The following is a 21,899-nucleotide window of genomic DNA, read 5'->3' as shown; positions in this document are numbered from 1 at the left end:
CAAGCGTCCATTCGAGAGACGTCCAATGCCATCAGTACCTACCTACGAGTAGGTAGCCATGTAAATTTAATAAATCGGATCAAGTCCGTGTCCACCAACACGATCCAGTCCAGTAAAATTTGCCGGGTAGTTGATCACCTTCACCCACCAGCATTGAAGCTATCAGGACTATCAAGGCTATTATCTATGATCTATCAGAAGAACAGGGTAAGTGGGACATGAAAAAAATTGTCAGTGAGTTGATTGGTAGTCATACGGTTGTAGTAACTATCAAAGTGGAGTTTCTCTTTTCTTTCCTCAATCAAAATCTGTCAAGCTCTTCTCTCCTCTTCCTCCCCTTTTCCTTCCCTTCCCTCTCTCTCTCTCTCTCCCTCCCTCCCCAAAAGAGAGCCCAATTCCTCGGAGCATGACACCTATCTTCTCTTGACATTTGTTTCTTGTGAAGATTATCAACTCTTGGTTTACGTGGTTGTGATTGTCACCGGTTGATATAGGTACCCGTACCTCCTCGCAAGAAAAAGTCCTTGTGTTGTGTGTGTCAATTGAAAAATTTATCCCGAGATGTCCCCCGCCATGAACGTCGCGACTCTCAAAGCTCAATCGGCCGAAAAGGTTGGAGCTTTCAAGAATGCTTTCAAGAGTCGACAGAATTTCATGGACTATGTGACAGTTCAAGATACTGCTCTCGATCGCCACTCGGGCTCCAATAAGGTCTGGTCCAATGAAGATCTGTAAGTTTCAACATTAATTGTTGCTCATTTGGATTCTGGTCGATGGATTGGCGCACGGCGAACAATTCAGCTACTAAATTCGTTACTGTAGTGATCCAACACCTCCTGAAAAACGGACATGGCGTTGGTGGAACTTCGTTTCCTTCTACCTGGGACTCTCCTTCGGCAATTGGACTCTGGGCTCGACCATGGTAGGAATTGGTCTGAATTGGTGGCAAGCTATCATCGTGATCTTTGTCTCTCAATTGATCAGCTCAGTCGCCATGTTTTTCAACAGTCGATGCGCCTCAGTTTATCATATTGGATATCCTGTCGTAGCCAGGAGTGTCTTCGGAATGTATGGCTCATACTACTTTGTTGGAGCTCGCGCTGCCTTGGCTATTATCTGGTATGGTGTACAATGTAAGTGGTCTAGTTCATGACTCTCTGGCGCATTGAAACATTCTGCGTCTTCCCGCAAAGACTGGGCGAGCGAAATTCCATCACATCCTACAATCGGTTCTTTCTCGTGCGACATCTTACTAATGCGCCGATGATAACAGTGTTTTCTGGTGCAAGTTTCATGAGCAATATCTTGCGATGCATTTTCGGACACAACTTCACTAACATCCCAAATCACATTCCTGAATCGATTGGTATTACATCCGCCAATATGCTCGCCTTCTTTCTGTTTTGGCTAGTTCACTTTCCATTCTGCGCTTTCCGACCATATCAACTGCGAGCCTTCTTTTGGTTCAAATCGATTGTTGTTTTGCCAGCCGTGTTTGGTCTTTTCATTTTCTGTATGGCCAATACAAAGGGAAAAGTTGGATCAGTATACCAGAGCACGCTTGGGGAAGGGGCTGCCTATGGATGGTTCATTATGCATGGTATCAACAGTGGCATGGGTAATACTGCAACTTGTAAGTTTCGATTCAATATGTTCCCTGGATTGACATTTCGCTGTGCGACTCATTTGCCCAATTTTTTCGAAAGCGGTTTGAGAGTCTATATACACAATGTGCAACGAAAATCTGCTAACTTTTCACTCATGTAGTGATCACAAATCAACCAGATATTGCGAGATGGAGTGCGACGAGATCGGGCGCACAATGGTCGCAACTTTTTACTCAACCTCTATCCGTGACGCTATCTGCCACTTTTGGAATCTTGGCCACGGCTGCGATCAACAACAATTGGGGTTTAGAAATATGGAATCCCTGGGATTTGTTAAGCGCCATTTTGGATAGATATTGGTCTGGCAGCACACGTTTTGCTGTCTTTCTCTTGGCATTTTGCTGGATGGTATCCATTCTTGGTACAAACATTGCGGCAAACATGATTCCATTTGGTGCGGATAGTACCATGTTGTTTCCTCGATTTCTCACAATTCCCCGCGGGCAATATGTTGTCGAATTCTTGGCTTTTGCCATCTGTCCATGGAAGATTCTCGCTTCTGCGTCGGTTTTTACCACATTCCTTTCGGGCTATGGTATATTCATGGCAAGTGTGGTTGCAATAATGGTCTGCGATTGTAAGTTCTCTACCCGCAACACACATCCTATGTGGATAATTCCTGGGCTATCAAACTTGGAGATGTTTGGAAGTAGTTTATTTCATTTCGTAAAACTGGTGCTAACTTTTTTCTAAGATTATGCGCTCACTAAGGGTAATGTTTTCATTGGGCATCTCTACAATGGCACAAAGGCAAACAAGCATTACTATTATTTCCATGGCTGGAATGTGCAAGCGATTATTGCATACATTTGCGGTGTTGCGCTCCCCTTTCCAGGATTTGTTGGAACTCTAGGCGCATCCGTATCCCAAAGTGCTACGAACCTAGGACGTCTCGGATGGTTGTTATCGTTTTCTGTCAGTTTCGTCGTGTACTTTGCTCTTTGCAAGGTATGGCCGACTCCGAACCAGAAATTGATCAAGGAAATGGGTCTTGGATGGGAATCACAATACGGTGACATTGTAATCGCTGAAGACGGTACACAAATCGCAATTAATGCAGACGCGGTAACAGCGATCAGCGATGATTCTGAATCTATCAATAGAACTACAGTGGCATACCGAGGAGAAAAGGAATCTTGAGGGACAAGACTGGGTTAGCTTTACGATAATGAACGATATTAGTAGCAGTATTTATGATATTTATGATGAATACTACACAAATCAAATACTTTTAAAATTAACTTGGTCCTAGTGATAATCTCTCGAGTTAGATACAGCATAGTAGCCATAACCATCTAGACGATGTAGCTGGGGATCCAGGCATCGATTATTCCATATCAGTTGATTGTAAAGGTGGTAGACAAGTGGTAGTAATAAAGTAGGTGCTGCAGGGTAGCAGGGTCTATACTGCAATAGGGTTAGTGCTTTTCCGCTCTAAACTTGTACAATACATTCACTTCAATCACCTGCAACGTGGAACATAACTACCTTCACTTGCATCACGACGGCGATGATAACCACAAGCTCCCACGATAATTCATTAGAGGATGCCATACACGAAATCCAGTGATTTTAATTACGGCTCAAAGTCTTTTAGGGCTAGATTGGCTGAACCTTAGTGGGTTGAGTCCACCACATACTATGTCACTAGCCAGACTTTTAGCGAAAAGCGCGCACAAAGTTGCCACCACTGTGCATCGCTCCTGCATCCATGCTCTTTGATCTCTTTGGTGTTTAATCTTTAATCTTTAATCTTTAATCACACTCGAAATACGATCATCCATTCTAGTATATGACATCGCCTAGCACTGTGTAAAAGAACTATCTGAGATTCAACCTAGCAACAACTTTCCTTGCCAACCCTTTTTTCAAACCCGGTCGAGATGGATTCACCATGGAGACCAGAGTTATATAAGCCATCCTCAGCTTGTGAAATTGCTCCTCATCAAATTTTAGAGGCCGAAGTGCGTCTCCAAATTCTCTTTCCCTGTAGTCGTGGGTAAGTTACTCGAAGTTTTCACTGATCAATTTCCTCTCTTCTTAGCCTTTGGACTCCGAAATTCAAGACTTTGCTCAATTCACAAAAGATATTACAGGAAGCCCATACGACCCGGAAAACTGGCTTAATCGAGGTAACTGCCTCCGTCGATTAGGGTACCCGGAACTTGCTCTTGGCGATGTTCAAAAGGCTAGGCTTCTAGTCGAAGCAGCTTTAGAGAACGATTCGACCTTAGGTACTGATGCTTGCAAAGCATATAGCCAAAAGATACGGGAACTTCATCAAACTCACCCAGCATGGGTGCCTAGGAAAGCACAGGTTGCTACACCAGAATCTCTTCGAGCTTTAGTCACAGTTCTATTAAAAAGACTGGAACTTCAGATTTGGTCGGAGCTGATGGAAGGATTAATGGCTTCCAATTGCTGCTCAGATTATCTCGAGGTAAGTAAAGATGCGGTGGCCAAGTTCCCAGATGATCAGGTTTTCCCTTCGGAAGTAACAAATGCGGAATCATGGTTCGAGCAACGGCAAAATATCCTTCAAGGATATGTTGACGATGGAGAAATGACAGCCGAGGCCATGAAAACTACTCTTTACAACGGAGGCGTCTGCCCAACAGCATATCCATGGATGACCGAAGATGTTGTGGCAAGATCCGACGAAGTAATAGAAAAGGTAACGGCCGAATTTACCTCTGCATCATCCAGTTGCGCAGTCGCAAAGAGCACAATTAGATTGGCTATTTCGCCTGAAGAAGTATCAGAGATAGATGTACTTGGGGTTGTGGCAACAAGAGATATTCTAGCAAAAGAATCAGTTCTTGTTGACCCTACGCTTGCTGCTGTAGTTGACAGTGTCGACCGCTGCCCAGCTTGCTGTGGGCCAATTTTGGATAAAATCGAAAATTCATGTTGTAAAACTTTGTACTGTAGCTCTTCCTGCTTTCAAGCTGCGCTGGATAGTTATCATACCATCGTTTGTGGTAAAGATCTAGATTTCTTACTCGAGACCGAATCAGAATCTTTGTTAGACCCCACAGAATCGTCTATAGGATCTAATTTATTTCTCCGCGTTCTCGCTCTTTCTTTGAAAGAAAATGCCGCCAATCCTCTGAAAACTTCTCTCATCTCACGTCTCACGCCCGCGTACAATCCAAATAACCCTCAACTCATTGCGTTAAATTTCAAGGATCACATCATAACACCAATCCGCATTCTTCGTGGGCTTGGTGTCGATGTATTTGCGAACAGTGCATATGATACATGGGTTATGCACACTATCTATTGTCGCTTGCAGAACAATAAACATGGACAAACCTTTGACAATATATGCGGAACCGCCGTAAATCCTTTATATTCGATGTTCAATCACAGCTGCGATGCAAACATCGATTGGAGACACGATGATGAAAACAGCACAGTTACCATGTTTGCCGAGAGAGATATCAAGAAAGGGGAGGAAATGTTTATTTCGTATATCGGCAAAGGCAAGAGTCTCAAGGAAAGACAAGGGAAACTTATGCCTTGGTTTGGCATGGATTGTGCATGTCGCAAGTGTGATGAGGAGAAATTAGAGGCGATGGCGGCAGGTATCGCCATCTGAGCGGGGGATTTCAAGTAGCGAAACCTTTCTTAAAAAGACACCGGATCAACTTCCAAGCTCAATGATACTCATCAAAAACTACCCATGGCTTATTGTTTCATTTTTCTGGGCATCGAAATTGGCATTGACAAGCCTAGGAGTGATCCTTTATTATCTAAGCTTCTTGCAGACTTTTGTCTATGCACGTTTGGCACAACAGCAGAAGTGTTATGTCTGTTGGGTATCGTATTATACTCGACAACTTCATATCGCACTAGATTCTGTAAAGTGAGCTCATCTCATATTCCCTATTCCTGGGTGAGAAACTCAGTCAAATTTATGGATTTCGATCTACTTTAATGATCATAAGCCAGAAATTCTTATATAATAGGAAAAGTGTAATGAAAAGTTATCGAGATTACACAGCAGATCTATATGATCTCTAGATGATATATCATAGACTTGAATCTGCTGTCATTGGGAAAGATTAATCACACGCATGCAGATAGCCATGTCAGCGATAAGTAATACTAACCACGTGTGATATGTGCAACTAAAACCTCTTTTTATTTTAAAAAAAGGCGGAAGCTGTCAGTTTCTCCCCTGGTTTTTAATGTAAGGATGGTGTGTTATTATTCGTCGCCTTGTTTCAACAAGCTAATACTTTCTCCTCCAATAATAATAGAATGTTTCGTGCTTATTCGCAGAATTGCGGGCCATGTAAATCGATCTCCAATGATGTATCATATTTCCTTGCATTGGCACTAGTCATCATTCTGCAGTGTTCAATATCATTGCTGATTTTGTTTACGGCATCCCGATGCAGTACCTGTTACGTTGCGTTACGTGAGTTCCTAAACCTCCGCGGGCTCGGCAATGACATCGCAATTCATTGGAAACTTGTGCCGGCCCATATAACATCTCTATTATCTCGAGATAATGAGATATGCTACTTCCATCGCTCAATGATTATACAAACACTGCACGAATATTTGAAATTAAGGTGAAGCTTGATGCACGAGCTACATGTCAAGCCGTTTTGCTTTTTCAACATGACGACCATTACCTTTACCTATCTAGGAATCATACTTTTTCTCTTCTTATCCCTATGGACCATCTATGGCGCTATATATCGTCTATACTTAAGTCCCATTGCCAAGTTTCCGGGCCCAAAGCTTGCAGCTTTGACATCGTGGTATGAGATCTACTTCAACATCGTGCGTGATGGACAATGGCTTTGGGAAATCAAACGAATGCACGAAGAATACGGTATGTTTGATTCCCTCTTCGACGTTTCATTGTGACTGAAAATTGCAGGCCCAATCGTGCGCATTAATCCTTATGAATTGCATATCAATGATGTGGACTACTATGATGAATTATACGCGGGCAATACGAGAAAACGTGAAAAGTAGGTCATGGACAAAATTACCACCATTTCAGAAATTTGGGTGCTCCGGTATCTTATATGAACTCCTTGAGTCAATTCATTTCCACTCATGCCATCTCCTACCAGTCATTGAGTTGTTGACTTCTTACCCCTCACTCGCGTATTTTTGAGGCACGGAGAATGGCCGGAACGACAAGGTCGATTGACGTGTCTGAGAATGCACTTGAACTTCTCATTTCCCCATTCCAAACATTCATTAGATCTTGTAGGACGTTTATATTAATGTAAATGACAGATATCCATGGTTTGTCAGTGCTGGTGGTTCTCCAGGAAGTTCTTTTGAAACTATAAGACATCACCTCCATCGTCTCCGAAGAAACGCCGTCAACCCTTTCTTCTCCAAGCGATCTATCGTAGCTATGGAGCCACTCATCAAATCAAAAATCTCTCTACTATCTAATATTTTTCAGTCGCATTTTGCCAAAGCAACCCCAATCAATCTTCGGGTAGTGTTCTCATCCCTTACTTTGGATGTGATTTCCGATTATTGTTACGGGGAAGCCTTCGGTGCTCTGACTGATGAGAATCTGGCTGAATTGTGGAGCAACACCCTTTCTCAAATCATGTCTATAACGACTATTGTTATGCATTTCCCTATAGTGTATACGATTCTATCATGGCTACCTGATAGCCTAGCTGGGCCGGTGTTGGGACATCACAGAGTCAGTTGAAAATACTCCCTTCCGTAATCACAAATCGACACCTGACTATAGATACTAGAATTCAAGAAAACAAGTGGCGCGTGTTTTGAATCATGAAGACGTTGGGAATCGTCAAGATACAATATTCCACGAACTTCGCGATAGTAGTCTTCTCCCCCCCGAAGAAAAGACTCTTAGGCGACTGGCTGATGATGGAAATATCATGATTGGAGCTGGAGGTGAGACCACAGCTCAAACTTTAGCAGTATTATTTTATCATCTACTAGATAATCCAAAAAATTTGTCGAGGGTCAAGGATGAAATTAGCACCTTGGGTGAAGACATTACATGGGCGCGGTTGGAAACCCTGCCATTCCTGGTGAGCCAATTCGAAACATTGAAGATGCAAATCGCTACTAACGAACGCTCTAACAGTCGGCGGCCGTAACCGAAGCATTACGTCTCTCAAGCGTGATAACCTCGCGTCTCCCTAGAATCGCACCCAATGAAGACATGAAGTTTCAGAAATGGACAATTCCTGCTGGTGTATGTATAACTATTTTTTATAGCCCTTTGGATTTATTTTCATCGACATCTAAGGACCTGTTTACCATTCTCTCCCCCTTGACTATGTTTACCATTCTAACGAGATCTAGACTCCAACAAGCATGTCTTACTATTTGATCCACTACTCCCCCGAAATTTTCCCCTCTCCTAATGAATTCAACCCGAGCCGTTGGCTTACAGAATCAGTCTCAAGCGATTCGACTACAGGAGATACAGATACCGTGCGCAAACATAGGCTAGAAAAGTATTTTGTACCTTTCTGCAAGGGGACCAGAATATGTCTTGGCATGAAGTATGAAATTCCCTACTTTCCTACCTCTCTAGTGTTTTAACTAACAGAGTAATCTGAAAAACAGCCTAGCGTATGCGGAACTATTTCTCACAACAGCGTATATACTCAAACGCTTTGATGTTGAGCTTTATGGGACTACGAAGAGAGATGTGGAAATCAAGAGAGATCATTTTGTTGCGGCTCCAGCGGCAGGAAGTAAGGGTATTAGGGTTATAGTCACGCATGATAATGGGGAGTAAGGAACTGGCGGGGTGCGATATTTTGAAATGGGTGCTTAGGTACGTTGAAACTTTAGCGGGGGTTTATGTTTTATGGAGGAATTTGCACCACCTGTCTTTCCGCTCTTAATCTCAGGGTGAGGAGTTTAGTCCCATAAAGTATGCAATTGCTGGTGAGTATAAGATCAGCAAATGATTTAGGGTATCACATCCCACCAGTTAGTTCTATCTCAAGAAATATGATGAAACAGTGGTACCAACGGAGCAGGGTTCAAGCCTCTTTATCACCCTACAAGACGAGATTTTTATCCATCCAGCAGTTAACAGCCCATCGTAGATTGGGTTTCAAATGATCCACCACTTCGTCAATACTAGAAGTGACCAAGGCCGTGACGGCGTTTACCGATGTGAATTTATTGTGGTAAGCCCACTCTATAGAATCTCCTCTATCGGCAACAAGAGGGGGGAACACATATTAGGAAGTTAGGGGAGTGCTAACTCCAGTATACAACCTGACTGTGAACCCCTCACCAAATGCCGTAGATAAAGCCTGAATAGTTACTGGGCATTCTCTGTTCTCGTCCCTCTTTCTCTTAGAGCCGCTGAAGACTCCCCCGGGACTGTACAATACATTCATATTTGCAGTAACATTAGCAAAAAGCTCTGTTGCGTTTGTAATAATCGTATCGGGAACTGAAGGATATAAACATCCAAAGGTACTGATGTAGCGAGCAGCATCCGATGTCCAGGGTGGTCTCCCCAATAGATTGACAGAATGGGGTCAAAGGTGATGCAGAAGTTCCGCTATCACCCGGGGCGATTGTAAAAGTATCGATCAACTCAGACCCGGAAAGCATCCAGAAATCGGGATAGATTGCTTGCTAGATGATAAATGACGACTCACATTGGCATGATGGAGCCAAAACATTGGATTGAAGGCAGAGTAACTCAGCTGACTTATACAACCGTATGGGTCTCCACTGGCAATGTGTGCAACGCCATGAGGAAATTCAAGAGAGGAGTCAGGAGGGATTTGGGTGGCCATATTTTAAAATGATGTTGTCTTTGAGATCATGGAATAGATCACACTTATCAAACTTTTCGGCGGCCATGACTTCATTGACTATCTTTGGTCGAGATGTCCCCAGAATCGCTGCATTAAGGAAACTGAAAGAAGTGGAATCTTGAGTCAAGTCTTCACCCGCAGTGTCTGCACCGGTAGTAGGACACCCAGTTGTGTTCAACAGGAACTGCTGAACTTTATTAAAAAGAAGAAAATGGGCAACAGTCTGAGTGCTAGGGGGTGTATCGATCTGGACTGTGACATCACCAACAACCGGAGGGAGAGCTGGAACGGCAACCAAGTCTCAAAACAGAATACGGAAACTCGCAGCCACATCGGTGTAATTGGCCTCGTTGCATGCGGCGGCAATAATTTGAACATGAGTAGCTGGAAATCGCCCTTTTATGAGGCTCAATATAAACGATGCCAGGTGGGAAATTACACGTCGTCATGAGTACAATAGCCCATTTGCGGAGCTGCTGGATTCCAGCTCACACTATCTCATGAATAGTATGGACGACCATGAATACCAGTTATCTGAAATCAGGATAATGGGTCATCTTTTGGCCAGCTATAAAGAAATAAGTGCTTGGATGTACAGAGACCTGAGATATATTAGTCACCTAGTCAAGAAACGGCCTTTGGCGTTGTTTATTTTACAACCACAGTTGAGAGCCAGGCTTATTCGAATCCTATGATGCATCTCCACAATTCAAAAAATCATTAAATAGACTAGGGTCTTGGTAAGCTATTTAAATACTCGAGTCATATATGAACATTCAGATGTCAACTAGGACTTTTTATTCCATGCACTTTCAATTTCTTGATAACTTTGCGGTGATTGGTATTGACTTCCTTGATCGAAACTAAACAAAATGTAAAGATACAAGCATACCAAATTGGGACGTCGTTTTGAAGGTCCAAGACATCTCTTCGCGCAGGTGCAGCTCCAGTCTATACTTCAATGCTGGTTCTAACACCAATCGTATTGCATGACGCCCCGACGCTATCAACACGGACAAGAAGCGATATGGTCGGGCGAAGTGGTGCAATTGCTCTGCCAAACCTCATTTTGAGGAACATAGAGATCTAAAGTAAGGAATTCGGTACATATGGCTTGCAGACAATATAATATTGGTGGTAACTGGCTAAAGTCACATTAGAACCAGGAAGGACTCTGCCACGATACAAGTCTGTTCAACGGTGAATAGAATAACTTTAGCAAAGAATAAAGAACTGGACATGAAGGAGAATGTTCTTGTATACAAAAGAATGCATAGAAGGCTGCTGGATATGTGCCGGACATATACAACGCTAGGATCGTAGCAGTCCCTCTTCGTAAAAAGTCATATTATGGTTGATCATCTGAGAAGCCACTGCCGGGTACCTGAAATAGAAACAGCGTCCGATTCGGTCGAACACTAGGACAAAAATGAATCTATTCTAGGAAGCTATCACGCAAGTTTGTCCATTGTATGGTCGTCCATTGGTGTCCACCTCCATATACATATATGGATGTGGGGAGTCATTTGATTCTAATCATGCAGATTGAGGCAGGACGAAAAAGGCTAGCGGCCTCGGAGAGCTTGCTTCCCCAAGAATAACGGGATGGAAACAGGGGTATTGATACATGATAAATACATAATGGGAGGCGATAGCGGCCAGGCAATTTGTCAAGTCGTCAAGCAATATGTACTGAAATATAGAAATCTCTAACAAGCAAATATCCATTATCGAGTCGTTGAAGAATATACAATGAAACGCCTGACTAGATCTGGACAACCACTCCTCTTTTGAACCACCCATTTACATCAAAAATTACTTTTTTAGTTTACTAATATCTCTTTCAAAGTATAATATAATTTATTGAAAACTTATATTTATATAATTTCAATCATTTTAAATTTATTCTTAAAGTTTTAGATTTTTAAGATTTTTCTGAATAGAAAATCCAAAGCTTCAAAATATCGATTTTTAAATTTACATAAAAATAATATACAAATTGAAACCTCATTTTAAATCTTCAATAACTTTTTAACTACAATTGATAAAAAGAAATTAATCTTGAATCTATATAAAATAGAATAAAAAATTAATCATTATTAAAATATAACTTGAATGAAGAAAAATAATCTCTATAATTTCGAAAGTATCTTATAAATACTTATTAATTAAAGTTTTTCTAAAAAATTTAAATCTTCTCTATTATAAATAATGAAAATTTATAATAAAAATTTATAGTTTATTTTTAATAATTTTTATTGATAAGTTATTATTAAAGATTTTTTGAAAAAAAAATTAATAAATAATTCTTATATAAACTATAAAATCGATATTTTAAAGCTTCAAATCTCTACTCAGAAAAATCCTAAAGATCTAAAAATTTCAGAATAAGTACAAAAAGATCTAAATTGTATATATACATCTCAATAAATTCTATTTATAAATAAAGAAGTTTTTTTTGTTAATTTTGATGGTGAAAGGTAGTACAAAAGAGGAGTGGCTAGAAAGTGGGGTTCACGACTTAGTGCTTTGGTCCAAACTTTTCCCCTTTAGTCCTGACGACTATTGCCGATCAATACGAGCATCTACATACGTGCCAATGAAAGTGACTAGGCCCAAGTGAAGTCTCACTGAGTTTGGCCATGCCTTACCACCAAATGCTCTTTTCCTGACTATACGAGATGCGAATTAGAGCTGACTATAGTCAGCAATCTGTTACATTGCTATGACACGAATTTGCTCTCTAGATTTCGCTTCCTGCGATACCGGTGATACCGTTGATACCGTTGGTTTGAGGTAGCTTTCTACATTCTGCCTTCCCCAGGAATAGGGAAACCTGAATTCGATAGAATACAAAAAACGGCTCACTAATAGAAGTGTGCATGTTCATAAATAACTACTGATGAAAAGCGATCTACAACAAAACCTGCTTCCGCCTCCAAAGCAATGTTAAATAAGCCCAAATCTGAAAATTGAAAAGCTTTACTTGTCAAGTACAGCCTCTTGAATCATCACTATAAAGTGCGTAGTACAATAATGGTCACGTTGGATAGAATTCGATATGCAAGAAATTTGTTCTAGCCCTTGATTGAAAAAAATTGTTACAGGGCGAAACATTTGAATTCAGCAATGGCCTCCTGCTTGTGTGCCGTGTGCCATGGAATTAGCTCCGCCAGATATTTCAACTATATCATCATTCTTGGCGACAGAATGACTTCGAGAAAATACTTTGACCATGAACAATGAGAGATTTGAGCAAGTAAATACCAAGTATCGGTAAATTGATGAATGTTTTCTTAGGAATTGTAGTTGCTTTCGATAAAGAAAACAAGATGCTCTCTTCGTGTCGAGCCCATGACGCTCACAACCGGTGAACCCCTATGCTTATATTCATCCTGGAATCCAGTGATGGCCCTTGTGCTCTCGATATCATAGAGTTTCTGGATCTTCGGTGCAGCAATTTTATATCCGCTCCGTATTCATAGTCAAATCTCTTTTATTGTGTAGAAATACCTTGTAGGTACAGATAGAGTAGATGCGGAGCGTGTAAAGAGGTAAAATTATTCTCACAAGTATGGAAAAAAAAAACTTGAATGTAAAGCACACTGGTGCTGAAGTGTTGCTAATGGGCATGATAGCATATAGTTGGATCTACTAACAACAATACATGGAAATTGTTGAACGCATTCGATACCTTTGTCTGTCATTGCACAGAGCTGGATAATCATGATGTGACGCTATCATGCTGCCATGCCTGGGATTCTCGAAGTTCAATTCGCCTGGAAATAGAATTTAAATGTTAGGTTAATACCTCATTGATATCAAGTTTAAGGTGAAGATTGAAGAGTTAAGAAACATAAACTTTGATAAGTGTACGTATTGCGTTCATTCAGATTGAACTCTGCCTTATGCAATTGACCACTCTAGGTCCCGGAAGCTGTACACTCCATTCTTAGAAACTTTATGCCCAATTATCTAGCGCAACAGAAATCATTAGTTATACGCCTGTTGCCAAAATTTATGACCAAATCATTGACAGCTAGGTATTCTTGGATGGCCTCCAATTTCCAAAGTCTTCGGTTTTGTCCACTTACGGTGACTGTGAGTTACACCTATGATTGGCAATAGACTGCGGTCTTCCCCAGCAAGATAGTGTTGTATTTTTGGTATCATATTAGTTCATCTTTTGCACTATGACGACAATGAGTTGCGACATTGGCTCCTCAATTTATCTATCTTATTTTCAAATAGTATTCGAATCTATATTTGGGGTAGAGCTTAAGGAAGCGTCAGATTCTCGATCGTATGAGTGACTTCAGGTACTAGGTGTGCAATCTGATTTGGATCACGCATGGCTATAGTAAGATCGTCCGGGAGTTTACCAGAGTAAAGAAGGTTCTACTACAAATTAGTGATTTCTTTTGAGAAGTTTGTGATTTTACTTACCTTTTTGACAGTGTCAAATGTATCTTCTTTCTCGGTATAGTCGCGAATTACCTTGCTTGTGTTGAAATCGACATAGATCCTAGTATCTCGGATCCTAACGAGAACATTATCGAGTCTCATGAACAATCTGCACAAGAGAAGCATTCGATCAGGCATAACCCGCAGTTTGCAAGAAAACACAGATATTCCGTTGTCGTCTAGCTCGCTCTCGTATAAGACAACTTCTTCGAAAAACAGAATAGGATCTTGACGCTTAAGAAGGGCAATAGGTATCGGACCGGAGTTATCCAACGTGAACGATTTACCGTTGGTTATAGTTCCTTTGTAATCTGTTGTATACGACCAGTCGAATGGCTTAACGACTTCTTTGATGCCTTCATGGGTTTTCTCCCTATATCATGTTAGATTTGACATGTTGAAACCCATAAATTCCGATTCTTTACCTGCTACTTGACCACTCTTTTGAATAGGCTACTTTTAACATATTTTTGTCCGTCTTGTCCACGCGATCCAGGGCATCGTATGCATTGAATTCCATGCGCCATCCACTCGCTACGTGCTCGATTGCAACCATATTATCACCAAAGATCATCTCTGGAACCGGTATGCCAAGCTTCTCTGACATCTGATCTATTGGCCCTGATTTCGAGATTGGGAGTTTACGTGCACTAATTTTGAAGCCTTTCTGAATATGCGACACAGTAGCGGTATCTGCCGCACTGGGCATTGGGTAAGTCTCATTGATGGGACCGTTGAATGCCATGATCGTAGATTGTAGATTTGATATGAACGATGTGGGAGATAATGAATGATCAGTCTGGTCTGAGTCCGATACAAGCAGTGATCAAGTTCAAGATGACTCTTTTCGATTTCGTCTTTGGCGGATATGAAATGCGAGACGAGGTAGAGGAAGAGCTCTAATTCAAGCTCGGTTTAGTATCTGCTTAGGTTCGACCTCGAGATTCACTTCCACTTCCGGTTCCACTTTGAGTTCGAGTTCCAGTTCCAGTTCCAGTTCAAGATTGCTCCTTATTCGATTGCGAGAGTGATGTGACGATGATTCAATCTGTAGGGAGTATGACAACCTAGGTATGGCGCAGAAGATGCACAATTGTGATTGTATGCTACCTATGCTTTCTATGCCTGTTTGGTGGGGTGAGACGAGACAAGGCTGCTTTAGTTGTTTTGGTGGGCACGTGGTGAGTGGGGGAAGCCTCTCTCGAGCCTCTCTCTCCTCTCAAACCTCTTCCGAAATCTTACTCCACACGGGGCAACTCTCGGATCGGTTTCGTGTGTTGCTGTGTCAACAAGCATAGACTTTTTAGCCGCTACCTTTTCCAGCTTTTCTAAATAGTAAACTCTCGTCTCGTCCATCACCTTGGATTTCCAATGATCTCTTGAATATATCAATAATACTTTCGTTATCATCAACTATTTTACTAACCTAGCAGTCAATCACCTTCAAACAACCAAGACCCCTTCAACAATTTCATCAATTCTTGCCCTTTATCTCGGATATCTCGCAATGGCTGCCCATGGCCTTGAATCGCGCTTTGAGCGGATGTCTGTAAATGATGAGAACGATCCAGGGGAAGGAAAAAAATACATTTCCAAGGTGAATGGCTTCAATACCAAAGATTAAATGCGTCGTAGCTAATGGATACCGAGCAGATCGCAACTACCACATCTTCCAACACACAATTATCACAAAATGGCAATCGAGCAAACCTTCTGAAGATGGCCTTGCAAAATAAGAATACAGTAAACACAATCACAACCGTCACAGCTTCATCACAGGAGCCAGCTTCCCCTTCAAGAAAACCAACTGCATCATACCGAGATTCTGAGCAGGTTGCCAGAATCGAGCGCAAATCGAACCCTATGTACCAGGAGCCAGCTCCAGTTAAACAATTTCATCTCGGCATGTTCGAAATTGGTCGCCCTCTTGGTAAAGGCAAATTCGGCCGTGTATATCTGGCAAGGGAACGTAGTACTGGATTTGTTTGTGCCTTAAAAGTTCTACACAAAAATGAGATACAAAAGGGCAAAGTAGAGAAGCAGGTCCGACGGGAAATTGAAATTCAAAGTAATCTACGGCACCCAAATATCCTGCAATTGTATGGCCACTTTCATGACAGCAAGCGAGTCTTCCTGATTCTAGAATTTGCTGGCAAAGGAGAACTTTACAAACATCTTCGTAGAGAAACAAAATTTCCGGAATGGAAAGCAGCTCACTACATTGCGCAAATGGCTGCCGCCCTGAAGTATCTCCACAAAAAGCATGTCATGCATCGGGACATCAAACCAGAAAACATCCTGGTCGGTATCCACGGCGAGCTCAAAATTGCAGACTTTGGTTGGAGTGTCCATGCCCCTAACGGCAGAAGGAATACAATGTGTGGAACTTTAGATTATCTACCACCTGAGATGTTGCAGAGCAACAGCAACTACTACAACGAGAAGGTCGATTTGTGGAGTCTGGGTGTGTTGATGTACGAGTTTCTAGTTGGCGAGGCCCCTTTCGAGGACACTGTAGTCATGACACACAGGAGGATAGCAAGGTGTGAAATGACAATTCCAGGCTTTGTTTCCTCAGAGGCAAAGGATCTGATTAAGAGGGTATGTTTGAATTCATTTCAACATTCGTATCACACTAATTATTATCATAGCTACTGGTACTTGATCCCGAGAAACGTATTCCCCTCGAACAGGTTGAGAAGCACCCCTGGATCATTAAGCACTGTGTGAAGGGTGAGCGTGCTAGTATGCGGGATTCAAAATCCACTGGTACCAAGTCTCCGCCGGAGAGTAGCAAAACTTCCCTAGAGACCCGTGAGGAATGATTTGACGAATTCTATTTTTTTTGTTTTGTTTGAGCATTGGCGTTTAAGGAGTAGAATGATTGAGATGATTCTTGGGGAGAACAAGTTGAGTAAGAGTTTGGGATTTGCATCTCATGTTTCCATTACGCTGGCGCCTATCTTGATATACATTTCTATACCCGAGTACCTAAGTACTGAATACGATTATTTAACAAACCAAACTTTCTATTATCACATGGGCATATCTCATAAACCGATCTCACTTGTAGATCTCGTCAAAAGGTCGAGTATCCGAGTAACACGAATCCCAAACTTCGTTCACTACCTTTACGGCTTGAACATCATCCTTACACCAAGGTCTAGCCAATACCGACTTGACTGCTCTCCTGCGCACGCAGTCCTGATGTTGTTGCGTTACCCTGTAGTTATTTCTCGTCCAGAACTCTCTTGCCCATCTACATTCTCCACTAAGACTTGCTGCTCTGATCTATGTTATCATTTAGCTGTTTTTTTCTGCATTTATACTAGGCCAGGGCAGACAAACCTCCGAACAAGCTGCATGTCGCAGATCTCCCCAGTCCACCTTCCATCTTAAATGATCCCAAGCATGCACCATTTCATGTGCCAACGTATCCTCCACATGTTTACTATCCCTCATCTCATTCGCACATAATTGTATTCCATGCTCGGGGCTGAAACCTCCACCTTGCCTCACCGTTTTCCCATCTTCTGTGACTCGCGTGGGACATCTCCTGCAACGTATATTATCTGCATCAAGCTTCCCATTGAGATCTCGTATGTTTTTTTGCATGAATATGACGATTGGAGAGTATTTTAAGTTATAATCTCGCCATTCTTCACATCGGTCGCAGTCGCGCTTCTCATGGCGAGCGTATTGATCTTCGCGATAGAGTATCTGGTGGGATGGAGGCATTGTGCCAAGTAGGATAGAGAACCAATTGCGTGTCCGAGCAGTTGGGTCAAATTGCGGTTCCAATTCCTTCGCAGAGTCTAGGACAAGCGGAGGCTTATTTTCGTCCGAGGAAGACATTATGGATAAGTAGCTACAACACTTACGCTTCGCGATGTACCAAGTGAGGCGCTGTTTGTTAATACAACCATTGTTCACAAAAATAACTTTTGGTGGGCGGTGGGAAAATTCTGCCGGCCTCGGATTGATATAAAATAACCCAACATTCATTTCTTTGATGCCTTGCTAGGTATACATACACGTTACACGACGTTTTTGATATCTTGTCAAACGTATTCTACATTAAAAGATGAACGTGGGCAAGATGAAGCCCCCAAAACCTTTAACTATAGTTATAAAATTAGGTACTTACAAACCTCTTCTTTTCGAAGACTAGAAGCTGAGTCACGGGATATTATAGGGACCAGTTCCATCGTGGATGAGAAAACTCATGAGCCGTTATTGAGTATCTTGAGTTTGATTGTGGAAACTGCTGTGAGACTACACAAAGATGGACACAAAGTTATTATTGTATCTTCCGGAGCTATTGGAGTTGGACTTCGAAGAATGGATTTGGATAAGAGGCCAAAACACCTTCCCCGAGTACAAGTATGTCTCATTCAAAGCAACTAGTCAGTGAATATTGGACTAATATCGTTGGATATAGGCTTTGGCAGCGATCGGACAATGTCGTCTTATAAGTCTATGGGATAGCTTGTTCGCTCACTTACAACAACCTGTTGCACAAATTTTACTCACGAGAAATGATATCGCAGATGTAAGATCACCATGTAAACATGAATCACTACATGACTTACATTTTGTAGCGAACCCAATACCGAAATGCTCAAAATACATTGCACGAGCTTCTAGAGATGGGCGTCATCCCTATCGTTAACGAAAACGATACCCTAGCTGTCGCTGAAATCAAATTCGGAGACAATGATACTCTATCTGCAATCACTGCAGCTATGCTCCATGCAGATTACTTGTTCCTGATGACAGATGTCGATTGTCTTTATGATAGGAATCCTCGAACACATCCAGATGCAAAAGCAATTGAAGTTGTTGAGGACATCTCCGCATTACAGGCCGATGGTAGTCGTTCCCCATTCAGTTCTTATGTCCTCTCGAAATAAATGCACTAACTTTCTGTGTTCAGTATCAAGTGCTGGCTCTAGCCTCGGCACAGGAGGGATGTCCACAAAAATAGTTGCTGCCCGTCTCGCCACCTCTGCAGGTGTAACGACTGTCATAACACGGTCCTCTAGCCCAGGAAACATTGCAAGTATTGTGAGCTATGTTCAATCCCTCAGGAATTCCGCTTTGAGTGGCAAAGGCGGTGATATTGTTTGGCAATCACAGATACCAGAAACTCTTACAAGATCCAATTCCACGCTATCTCTTACTGCTGTAACATCGTCGCTCGTGGAGCCACCTTTACATACCAGGTTCCTTCCATCACATCAGCCGATCCGGGATCGCTATTTCTGGCTTCTACATGGTCTCTCTCCACATGGAACGATCTATATTGATGCTGGCGCTCATCGAGCATTGGCGGCCAAAGCTGGTCTGCTTCCTGCCGGGATTGTGGATGTAGAAGGCAGCTTTGCCCAACAAGAAGCCGTGCGTCTAGTAGTTGTTGAGCGCCCAAGCTCGCCAGATGCAAAGATTGTGGCAGGGTCGGGAGTTGAAGTGGGTAGGGCGTTAGTAAACTACAGCGCAATGGAGATATCTAGGATTAAAGGTGTAAGAAGCAGTGAGATACATGGATTGTTAGGCTATGCAGATAGTGAGTACGTTGCTTTGAGGGAAAATATAAGCTTCTTCGAAAGAGGGAGTAGAAGTGCCACACCAGTCCTCAGTTAATTATTAGATCCAGATTTGAAAATGACACTCGAAATAATTTCAATCATTTAATGATAAATTCGAGTATTTAAATGAATTTAGAAGATATAATTAAGAAAAATCTCTATATAAGATAGAACAATTAACTTTCGCTTATAATAATTAAAAACTAGAGTTAATTCACTATTTCTTTTTATATATATATATAGCTTACTATAATATATTTTAAACATAATTATTATATAATATTAAGTAGGTACTGAAATATTCAATTACTTATAATATAAGATAGAAAAGATATATATATTTTAAGTTAAGATGTTACGGGAGCTGCCTCTAGGGTCACGTGGAAGTGTCTAGAGTTCTCTCGAGGTGGTTTAGACTAGACTTCAAGTAGGAATTCAATAAGGTTGGTAACTGGTTGCAATTCTCGTAACTATAGTAATGAAACTAATGATTGTTCTTGAGCACGAAGCTCTACATTATAATGAAACCCATTCCCTTATATAGATTTTCGTACCTTATGAATCGACAAGTCGATTACCGTAAAGCCGATTTCGACAAGTCGGTTTCCTGATCACGTGATGTCCATCCCGTGACTGGTAATGATGCCACCGCTTATCTAACCTGTGCTCTCTAGCCGACCTGTGACTGCTGCTTACCCTGTGCCCACTGTAGGGTAGGTAACAACAAAAGATAGGTACCTATCTTTTAATCACTGATTACTTATCTGGTTACCGCTATCTTTCGTTACCCTTCAATTCAACTGTCCCTACAGTGCTGTTTTCGTAGGTTCCAACACCAAGGCCTTAGGTTTATCTTATAATTCATGTTGCGGTGCGGGTACCTCCGTAACATAAGAATAAGCTTTAGGTTTAAAATTAAATTCCTTAATACTTTAATAGTAGTAGTAATAGTTTTTATTGATATTTAATGAAGTTCAGACTTGATATCTATATTCTATAACCTTTTTAGGAATATAAGGATATACTAAATTAGGATCTGAAATATATAAATATATGTTATAAAAATTAGATCTAATTTGAAAAGAATTTAATAGTTTATATAAGTATTTGCTTTATTGTTATTAAGTATGAAGATATAAAAATTAATAGTTTATTTAAGCTAAAAATATTATTTATAAATATCTATGAGTAGAAAGGTTTAAGAATTAAATTAACTAGAACTTATATTTATATAAGCTAAAAGAAAGAGAAAGAAAAGAGTAAGTATTATATATATAAAAAACAGGAATCCTCGATAAGCTATAGTACTTAGAATAAAAAGATAAAATTAAAAAACAAGAGAGAGAAATGTTACAACGGATTAGTAACAGGCTGTAGAATCACTGACTTATAGGCTATAATGGTATTATAGGCCTCAGTGATTCAGCTGCAGTATACCGGGGGACACTAGGCACCCAAGGAAAGCCTCAGGCATGTATATAGTATTAGTTATAGAATACACTGAATCATAGGACATGGTTCCTAGGACAGTAGGGTCCTAAGAAGAATAAGCAATACAGGACACAGTAAGCAAGAGAGGTCTTGCTAGGATTAGTAAGCTCCCAAGGGATTAGCCCTAGGACAGGAAATAAGACAGGACGACAAGACTCACGGGACTAGTATCACGTGATGGACCATCCCATCAGTCCCACCGATTATTATCAATGGGATCAGTGGGATCCCACTACGCCCACTACTCTCAGTGAGTGGGATCGATGGGATCGCAGAGTGCAAAGGTCTATATAAGGGAAAGGGTTTCTTTACATGTAGAGCTTCGTGCTCAAGAACAATCATTAGTTTCATTACTATAGTTACGAGAATTGCAACCAGTTACCAACCTTATTGAATTCCTACTTGAAGTCTAGTCTAAACCACCTCGAGAGATCTCTAGACACTTCCACGTGACCCTAGAGGCAGCTCCCGTAACAAGAAAAGAATATTAATATAAAGGTCTAAGTAATTATCTTTAGTATGGAAATGAGAGTATGAAGTTATATTACTCTTTAATGAATATAGATATTAATATAGTAGTAGTAGTAGTAGTAGTAGTAGTAAATTCATAATCGATTCTATCTATATAGCTATACTAAGATCATACAATACGCCTGTATCTATATCTAATTGAATAAAATAAATAGGAAAAAGATATAAGAATCTATTTCCTTTCGATATTCTATTAAATTATCTATATTATATACCTATCTTGTCTAATACTTATAATTTATAATATTTATATTTTCGAAAATGATGTTATTATAGTTGTTTTGTTTTTATTCTATAAGTTAATGATATGTAATCTATTTCTATTTAATATAGTAATATAGATT

General features: G+C 41.0%; 8 protein-coding genes across 8 annotated transcripts; 5 read left to right on the top strand and 3 right to left on the bottom strand.

The window, feature by feature from the left end:
• The first annotated feature begins 223 nt into the window (after positions 1 to 223).
• Positions 224 to 2,905, top strand: EAF01_008631 (uncharacterized protein). The gene is made up of 5 exons (XM_038916887.1): positions 224 to 731; positions 823 to 1,133; positions 1,274 to 1,633; positions 1,768 to 2,244; positions 2,362 to 2,905. Exons 1-5 carry the CDS (start codon positions 562 to 564, stop codon positions 2,805 to 2,807), a joined length of 1,764 nt encoding a protein of 587 aa, XP_038767281.1. The 5' UTR covers positions 224 to 561; the 3' UTR covers positions 2,808 to 2,905.
• Positions 2,906 to 3,550: 645 nt separating this feature from the next.
• On the top strand, positions 3,551 to 5,268 carry EAF01_008630 (uncharacterized protein; the record flags this gene model as incomplete). The annotated part of the gene is made up of 2 exons (XM_038916886.1): positions 3,551 to 3,631; positions 3,712 to 5,268. The coding sequence occupies 2 exons, from the start codon at positions 3,551 to 3,553 to the stop codon at positions 5,266 to 5,268; spliced, it is 1,638 nt and encodes a 545-aa protein (XP_038767280.1).
• A 1,031-nt stretch (positions 5,269 to 6,299) lies between these two features.
• Positions 6,300 to 8,436, top strand: EAF01_008629 (uncharacterized protein; the record flags this gene model as incomplete). The annotated part of the gene is made up of 7 exons (XM_038916885.1): positions 6,300 to 6,516; positions 6,565 to 6,658; positions 6,933 to 7,359; positions 7,418 to 7,717; positions 7,774 to 7,884; positions 7,995 to 8,197; positions 8,262 to 8,436. The coding sequence occupies 7 exons, from the start codon at positions 6,300 to 6,302 to the stop codon at positions 8,434 to 8,436; spliced, it is 1,527 nt and encodes a 508-aa protein (XP_038767279.1).
• A 268-nt stretch (positions 8,437 to 8,704) lies between these two features.
• Positions 8,705 to 9,052, bottom strand: EAF01_008628 (uncharacterized protein; the record flags this gene model as incomplete). Its single annotated transcript, XM_038916884.1, has 2 exons — positions 8,705 to 8,861; positions 8,925 to 9,052. The coding sequence occupies 2 exons, from the start codon at positions 9,050 to 9,052 to the stop codon at positions 8,705 to 8,707; spliced, it is 285 nt and encodes a 94-aa protein (XP_038767278.1).
• Positions 9,053 to 13,759: 4,707 nt separating this feature from the next.
• On the bottom strand, positions 13,760 to 14,690 carry EAF01_008627 (uncharacterized protein; the record flags this gene model as incomplete). The annotated part of the gene is made up of 3 exons (XM_038916883.1): positions 13,760 to 13,879; positions 13,928 to 14,318; positions 14,371 to 14,690. 3 exons carry the CDS (start codon positions 14,688 to 14,690, stop codon positions 13,760 to 13,762), a joined length of 831 nt encoding a protein of 276 aa, XP_038767277.1.
• A 762-nt stretch (positions 14,691 to 15,452) lies between these two features.
• On the top strand, positions 15,453 to 16,770 carry EAF01_008626 (uncharacterized protein; the record flags this gene model as incomplete). The annotated part of the gene is made up of 3 exons (XM_038916882.1): positions 15,453 to 15,542; positions 15,599 to 16,546; positions 16,597 to 16,770. 3 exons carry the CDS (start codon positions 15,453 to 15,455, stop codon positions 16,768 to 16,770), a joined length of 1,212 nt encoding a protein of 403 aa, XP_038767276.1.
• Positions 16,771 to 17,008: 238 nt separating this feature from the next.
• On the bottom strand, positions 17,009 to 17,800 carry EAF01_008625 (uncharacterized protein; the record flags this gene model as incomplete). Its single annotated transcript, XM_038916881.1, has 2 exons — positions 17,009 to 17,236; positions 17,294 to 17,800. The coding sequence occupies 2 exons, from the start codon at positions 17,798 to 17,800 to the stop codon at positions 17,009 to 17,011; spliced, it is 735 nt and encodes a 244-aa protein (XP_038767275.1).
• A 229-nt stretch (positions 17,801 to 18,029) lies between these two features.
• On the top strand, positions 18,030 to 19,588 carry EAF01_008624 (uncharacterized protein; the record flags this gene model as incomplete). The annotated part of the gene is made up of 5 exons (XM_038916880.1): positions 18,030 to 18,084; positions 18,141 to 18,328; positions 18,387 to 18,497; positions 18,547 to 18,817; positions 18,882 to 19,588. 5 exons carry the CDS (start codon positions 18,030 to 18,032, stop codon positions 19,586 to 19,588), a joined length of 1,332 nt encoding a protein of 443 aa, XP_038767274.1.
• Between the last annotated feature and the right edge of the window lie 2,311 nt (positions 19,589 to 21,899).

This window comes from Botrytis porri, assembly GCF_014898465.1.
Source record: "Botrytis porri strain MUCL 3234 chromosome Unknown BPOR_012, whole genome shotgun sequence".
NCBI classification, from domain to species: domain Eukaryota; kingdom Fungi; phylum Ascomycota; class Leotiomycetes; order Helotiales; family Sclerotiniaceae; genus Botrytis; species Botrytis porri.
This window is presented reverse-complemented; position numbering and strand designations above follow the sequence as displayed.

What these genes read in the sequence shown, in the direction of transcription:
- EAF01_008631 (XM_038916887.1), top strand. Translation starts at nt 562, where the DNA reads ATGTCCCCCGCCATGAACGTCGCGACTCTCAAAGCTCAATCGGCCGAA. An exon ending in GTCTGGTCCAATGAAGATCT is followed by an intron (nt 732 to 822) that starts GTAAGTTTCAAC and finishes TCGTTACTGTAG; the next exon opens with TGATCCAACACCTCCTGAAA. An exon ending in TGCAATAATGGTCTGCGATT is followed by an intron (nt 2,245 to 2,361) that starts GTAAGTTCTCTA and finishes CTTTTTTCTAAG; the next exon opens with ATTATGCGCTCACTAAGGGT.